This window comes from Nerophis lumbriciformis, linkage group LG03, assembly GCF_033978685.3.
Source record: "Nerophis lumbriciformis linkage group LG03, RoL_Nlum_v2.1, whole genome shotgun sequence".
NCBI lineage: Eukaryota > Metazoa > Chordata > Actinopteri > Syngnathiformes > Syngnathidae > Nerophis > Nerophis lumbriciformis.
In genome coordinates, this window is record NC_084550.2 from 9901498 (window position 1) to 9909195 (window position 7698).

General features: G+C 40.1%; 1 protein-coding gene across 3 annotated transcripts in view; it reads left to right on the top strand.

Moving 5' to 3' along the window:
• The window catches only part of vps13a (vacuolar protein sorting 13 homolog A), a 113976-nt gene extending 106776 nt beyond the window's left edge, over positions 1-7200 (top strand). For 2 of the 3 annotated variants that reach the window (XM_061933275.2, XM_061933284.2), the window contains 4 exons: positions 2553-2638; positions 2714-2837; positions 6893-6967; positions 7056-7200. In XM_061933275.2, the coding sequence (XP_061789259.1) occupies positions 2553-2638; positions 2714-2837; positions 6893-6967; positions 7056-7106 (336 nt within the window). In that variant the 3' untranslated portion in view covers positions 7107-7200. The other variant, XM_061933291.1, reaches the window with a different exon arrangement.
• Positions 7201-7698: the final 498 nt, after the last annotated feature.

The window sequence follows — 7698 nt, forward strand, 5'->3', positions numbered from 1 at the left end:
ACATTTTTTTTATTGTAATTTTGAAGAATTTTTATCTAAATGTGCATGAACTATTTCTGTTCAAAATTGTTAGAAATGTTAAATGTTTAAATATTAACTGTCAGTTTACTGTACTGTGCCAACTGTACTACTATGTGAGTACCGGTACATATTTTCTCTTGTTGCTGTCATCCGTTTTAATTATGAGACACAATTGTGTCAAAGTCATGATTTTTTTTTTTCGTGCTTGAAATAAGATTTTTTTTTTAAGTAGTTTTATACTTGTGAGTGTTGATGACACAGCTTTGCAACAGTTGATATTCTAGTTTCAAGCATGTTTTACTCAATATAGGTCATCAAATCTCAGCAACAAGTTGTAATATCTTACTGAGATCACTTAGGACCAAAACCCTTAAAACAAGTAAAACACTCCAACATAAAATCTGCTTAGTGAGAAGAATTATCTTATCAGACAGAAAATAAGCAAATATCACCTTTATTTTAGATATTTAATCTTACTTAGATTTCAGTTTTTGCAGTGTGAGCGGCGATCTACCATAAAAAGTGTCCAGATATACACCTGTTGAAAGACTAATTTTGTTGCAACATGGTTAGCTTTCTTAAATGCAAGGTTGCAATTCCAGGTGGAGTAAAAGTTAAATGAAAATAAGTAAACTTGATTACCAGATTATTTTGGCCTAAATGTAATCTAAATGCAACTTCATCATCTTTTATTAAAATACAGTAAATCATAATTGTAGCCGGTGCAAGAACAAACTACAAATATTTTGATGTACATTTTAACAACCCATATCTGAATTATGATGGTCAGTTAGACAGTGACTCACCACAGCCTTGCCGCTGTTTTAGATAAACATAGGTGATGTTTGGAAAAAAAATACTCCCAAAAAATATTTGGGAATATTCAGGCAATTTAAATAATTTTACTATATTTTTAATGTATTTAATTTATTGACATTTATTTTTCTATTTAACTTTTTTTAAATATGCGTTTTGACTGAATGGAGTTGAAGATGCGGCAAAAGGAACGACGTGTGTTCTTTGTGGTGTTGTGAATTGGAATGTGACCATATGCAAGGTATAGTGAAGGGGTTTTATTGCTTGGTTATAAGTAGGGATGTCTGATATTATCAGCCGATAAATGCTTTAAAATGTAATATCGAAAATTATCGGTATCTGTTTCATAATTATCGGTATTGGTTTCAAAAAGTAAAATGTATGGCTTTTTAAAACGCCGCTGTGTACACGGACGCAGGGAGAAATACAGAGCGCCAATAAACCTTAAAGGCACTGCCTTTGCGTGCCGGCCCAATCACATAATATCTACGGCCTTTCACACATACACAAGTGAATGCAAGCATACTTGGTCAACAGCCATACAGGTCACACTGAGGGTGGGCGTATAAACAACTTTAACACTGTTACAAATATGCGCCACACTGTGAACCCACACCAAACAAGAATGACAAACACATTTCGGGAGAACATCCGCACCGTAACACAATATAAACACAACAGAACAAATACCCAGAATCCCTTGCAGCACTAACTCTTCCGGGACGCTACAATATACCACCCCCGCTACCCGACCATCTCAACCTCCTCATGCTGTCTCAGGGAGAGCATGTCCCAAATTCCAAGCTGCTGTTTTGAGGCTTGTTAAAAAAAAGAATGTACTTTGTGACTTCAATAATAAATATGGCAGTGCCATGTTGGCATTTTTTTCCATAACTTGAGTTGATTTATTTTGGAAAACCTTGTTACATTGTTTAATGCATCCAGCGGGGCATCACAACAAAATTAGGCATAATAATGTGTTAATTCCACGACTGTATATATCTGTATCGGTTGATATCGGAATCGGTAATTAAGAGTTGGACAATATAGGATATCGGTAAAAAAGCCATTTTCGGACATCTCTAGTTATAAGACAATTGACTATTTCAAACATGTGTTGAAGTAGTTGGCAAAGCACGTTTAGTCTTTTCAGAAAATATTTTGGCCGTGTTTATATTTTTTTCCCTCCATCGCGGACATTGTAGAACAGAAAGGAAGAAGAGGGGTTAGATTTTTGGCTGACCTTCTCTCTTGTCATGTCCACAGAGGTACTTGGCCCTCAGGGACTTCAGTGACTGGGAGGATTTTTGGGCTGAGGAAAGCAGCTAGCCAATGGAAGATCTAGTGTAGCATCTCTACTCTCTCTAGTCTTTGCCAGTGTTTAAAAATATATATTTTTTTGCATTATTATTAATGATTGCTGTATTATTTATTTAATATGTATGATTTACGTCCCTTGTTATTGAATCCATTTTACTTTGTCATCTTTTCATCCTCAAACTTCTGCATTTGTTGACATCCTCCACTTATTGTTTTCCTTGTTCACCATCACTTTCCAATAAAGTGTTCACATTTTCAACCTCCACCTGCCATTGTCTTTGTTTCACCCTCCATTTTTTCCCCACATATTTAAATGTCCTCATCAACGTTAAATAATTCAAACTCTTGTCAGGTTTGAGTGTTAATGGTGACTTCCTGTCCCTGTCTCGCTCCAGAAAATCGAGAATGGGCGTTTTGCTAAATACAGATACTTTGCTCACGCTAACGTCAACGACTCCGACTTCTTCATGATCACCAAGAGGTGAGTGCTCACTCCGAGTTGAGTCATTTGTCTTCAACGCGGGGAATAATTGGAACATATTATTTTCCTGTGCAGGGGGATTTTCTTCGTGACCACGGGAACGTTTGGTCAACTGAACTGCGAGTGGCAGTATTTGTTTGACGAGTTCACGAAGGATCCCACCATCGTGGAAAACCGCCGTCTTCGCATCGAGGCTAAGGTGAGCGCTACCATAGACATGTTTTTTTCTGCTTGTGTAAATGGTAAATAAAAACAGAATACAATGATTTGCAAATCCTTTTCAACTTATATTCAATTGAATAGACTGCAAAGACAAGGGAACATTATCACCAGACCAATGTAAGCGTCAATATATACCTTGATGTTGCAGAAAAAAGACCATATATTTTTTTAACCGATTTCCGAACTCTAAATGGGTGAATTTTGGCGAATTAAACGCCTATCTAATATTCGCTCTCGGAGCGATGACGTCACAACGTGGCGTCACATCGGTATAGCAATCCGCAATTTTCTCAAACACCGAGTCAAATCAGCTCTGTTATTTTCCGTTTTTTTCGACTGTTTTCCGTACCTTGGAGACATCATGCCTCGTCGGTGTGTTGTCGGAGGGTGTAACAACACGAACAGGGACGGATTCAAGTTGCACCAGTGGCCCAAAGATGCGAAAGTGGCAAGAAATTGGACGTTTGTTCCGCACACTTTACCGACGAAAGCCATGCTACGACAGAGATGGCAAGAATGTGTGGATATTCTGCGACACTCAAAGCAGATGCATTTCCAACGATAAAGTCAAAGAAATCTGCCGCCAGACCCCCATTGAATCTGCCGGAGTGTGTGAGCAATTCAGGCACAAAGGACCTCGGTAGCACGGCAAGCAATGGCGGCAGTTTGTTCCCGCAGACGAGCGAGCTAAACCCCCTGGATGTCTTGGCTCACACCGTCCCTTATGCCACCGAAGATGATCAAGAGAAGAATATCGACCCTAGCTTCCCTGGCCTGCTGACATCAACTCCAAAACTGGACAGATCAGCTTTCAGGAAAAGAGCGCGGATGAGGGTATGTCTACAGAATATATTAATTGATGAAAATTGGGCTGTCTGCACTCTCAAAGTGCATGTTGTTGCCAAATGTATTTCATATGCTGTAAACCTAGTTCATAGTTGTTAGTTTCCTTTAATGCCAAACAAACACATACCAATCGTTGGTTAGAAGGCGATCGCCGAATTCGTCCTCGCTTTTCTCCCGTGTCGCTGGCTGTTGTGTCGTTTTCGTCGGTTTCGCTTGCATACGGTTCAAACCAATATGGCTCAATAGCTTCAGTTTCTTCTTCAATTTCGTTTTTGCTACCTGCCTCCACACTACAACCATCCGTTTCAATACATGCGTAATCTGTTGAATCGCTTAAGCCGCTGAAATCCGAGTCTGAATCCGAGCTAATGTCGCTATAGCTTGCTGTTCTTTCCGCCATGTTTGTTTGTGTTGGCTTCACTATGTGACATCACAGGAAAATGGACGGGTGGTTAAAATCAGGCACTTTGAAGCTTTTTTTAGGGATATTGCGTGATGGGTAAAATTTTGAAAAAAACTTTGAAAATTATAATAAGCCACTGGGAACTGATTTTTAATGGTTTTAACCATTCTGAAATTGTGATAATGTTCCCCTTTAACGTTCGAACTGCAATGGTGATGGTACAGGGGTGTATTAGTGCCCAAGGCATGGGTAACTTACACATCTGTGAAGGCACCATTAATGCTGAAAGGCACATACAGGTTTTGGAGCCATCTAAGCAACGTTATCATGGACGCCCCTGCTTATTTCAGCAAGACAATGCCAAGCCACGTGTTATTACAGCGTGGCTTCGTTGTAACAGAGTGCGGGTACTAGACCATCCTGCCTGTAGTCCAGACCTGTCTCCCATTGAAAATATGTGGCGCATTATGAAGCCTAAAATACCACAACGGAGACCACATGTTGGCAAATCATTCTATTCGGTTTTTATTTACGAATTACACAACGTGCCTGGTTTGCACTTTATCCTTTCTGGCGTGAATGATGAATATGTCATAAGTATTAAGGTAGGTTGCAGTTCAGGCGATCGTTTCAGTGTCATAATGGCAAGGGGCCATAAGGGCCCCGAAATAGCAAAGTCTTACTGGTGTCTTGTTTTTTCTTCTCCTTCTCGTCTTTTTCTTCTTCTTTCGCTTCTAGCTTCTTGAGGGGTAATTTCGCTTCATATTTGAACTGTAGTTCAACGCGCAGAGTCAGCAAAAGTTCAGAGATGATTACATTACGTCACAATGAGTGGCCCCGTACGGACTTTTTGGCTGCTGGAAGGGGATTACTACAACAATGTCATTGACACTGTTGCATTGTACAAACCCCAAAAACAGTGAAATTGACACATTGTGTAAATAGTAAATAAAAACAAAATACATCCATCCATCCATCCATTTTCTACCGCTTGTCCCTTTTTGGAGTCGCGGAGGGTGCAGGAGCCTATCTCAGCTGCATTCGGCCTGAAGGCGGTGTACACCCTGGACAAGTCGCCACCTCATCGCAGGGCCAACACAGACAGAAACAAAATACAATGATTTGTAAATCATTTTCAACCTATATTCAATTGAATAGACTGCAAAGACACAATATTTAACGTTCGAACTGGAAAACTTTATTTTTTGTAAATATTAGCTCATTTGGAATGTGATGCCTGCAACATGATTAAAAAAAGCTGGCACAAGTGGCAAAAAAGACTGAGAAAGTTGAGGATTGCTCATCAAACACTTATTTGGAACATCTCACAGGTGAACAGTCTAATGATTGCCATGATTGGGTATAAAAGCAGCTTCCATGAAATGCTCAGTCATTCACAAACAAGGATGGGGCGAGGGTCACCACTTTTGTGAACAAATGCGTGAGCAAATTGTTGAACAGTTTAAGAACAACATTTCTCAACGAGCTATTGCAAGGAATTTAGGGATTTCACCATCTACGGTCCGTAATATCATCAAAAGATTCAGAGAATCTGGAGAAATCACTGCACGTAAACGATGATATTATTGACCTTGGATCCCTCAGGCGGTACTGCATCAAAAAGCGATATCAGTGTGTAAAGGATATCACCACATGGGTCGGTAACTCCGGTCCGTCACTACATCCGTGAGTGCAACTTAAAAAGAAACGCTGCCGGCTTCGCTGGCTTCATCTAAACAAAATCAAGTTTCTCAATTTGAACATTCAACTGTCGGCTTTATTATAAGAAAATGGAAGAGTTTAGGAACAACAGCAACTCAGCCACAAAGTGGTAGGCCACGTAAACTGACAGAGAGGCGCATAGTGCAAAGACTACAGAGCTCCAAACTTCATGTGACCTTCCAATTAGCCCACGTACAGGACGCAGAGAGCTTCATGGAATGGGTTTCCATGGCCGAGCAGCTGCATCTAAACCATACATCACCGAGTCCAATGCAAAGCGTGCGATGCAGTGGTGTAAAGCACGTCGCCACTGGACTCTAGAGCAGTGGAGACGCCTTCTCTGGAGTGATGAATCACGCTTTTCCATCTGGCAATCTGATGGACCAGTCTGGGTTTGGAGGTTGCCAGGAGAACGCTACATTTCAGACTGCACTGTGCCGAGTGTGAAATTTGGTGGAGGAGGAATTATGGTGTGGGGTTGTTTTTTTAGTTCCAGTGAAAGGAACTTTGAATGCTCCAGGATACCAAACATTTTGGACAATTCCATGCTCCCAGCCTTGTGGGAACAGTGTGGAGCGGGCCCCTTCCTCTTCCAACATGACTGTGCACCAGTGCACAAAGCAAGGTCCATAAAGACATGGATGACAGAGTCTGGTGTGGATGAACTTGACTGGCCTGCACAGAGTCCTGACCTGAACCCGATAGAACACCTTTTGGGATGAATTAGAACGGAGACAGTCTATTCAATTGAATATAAATTGAAAAGGATTTGCAAATCATTGTATTCTGTTTTTATTTATAAATTACACAACGTGCCAACTTCACTGGTTTTGGGTTTTGTACATATGAGCCTCTTGGCTGGTGGAAGGGGCCCCGCGAGGGGGATTCCGACAGTGTCTTTGAGATTATTCTGACATTGTCATTGTATTTTCTGGTCATAGAAGTTGTTGTTGCTCTTAAATTTTAATCCATAACTAGCTGTTGTCAATTGCTGTATTAACCAATAGTTCACTTTTCTTCCTTTTGGCGTTTGTTTTCAACGGCATTGACTTTTCTTGCAGGAGCGAGTCAAGTCGGTGTTTCACGCCAAAGAATTTGGCAAGATCATCAATTTTAAGACGCCCGAGATCGCCACGGTGAGTACCAACTCCTCTCTCTGGTTCTTTTTTGGAAGACTTAGAATGTTCTGACGTGTTGTATTCTTGGGGGGTGGGGCTTTTTCAGTGGGTTCTCGCTAAACTGGAGGACGCCAGGGAGAGGTTACCCAAATACTGACCAGAAAAACAACAACAACACACACACACACACACACACACACACACACACACACACACACACACACACACACACACACACACACACACACACACACACACACACACACACACTAAACACTCACTAAACACTCACTAAAGAGCTCATATACATCACCAGTGCCTTTGTTTGAATGCATATCTATTCTGTGTTGTGTTTTGTGTGTGCGTGCGTGCGTGTAAGAAGAGTTTTTGAACAAATTACACTTTAAGTTAAGAAACAGCTCTTGTCACATTAAGGGAATAATCACATTTATTTTTTATTTCACACACTCATTAAAATATTTTTTGGATTGGATGGAAACGGTATTTTTTTATACACATTTTTGCATACACATGCCATTTTTTTTTAAACTGTATGCTGTATATTAATCTAATATGTATATACACAAATATACAAATATTCATCCACAGCACTAACACTGTAATTTCAATGAGTTTTTTATATTGCACATATGCAAGGCCAAGTAAGTTTCAAATAATGCTAATTATATTATCAACATGTTTTTGTTTTTTTATTTATGCTTGGGGTTTATGACTATCTGGTGTATATT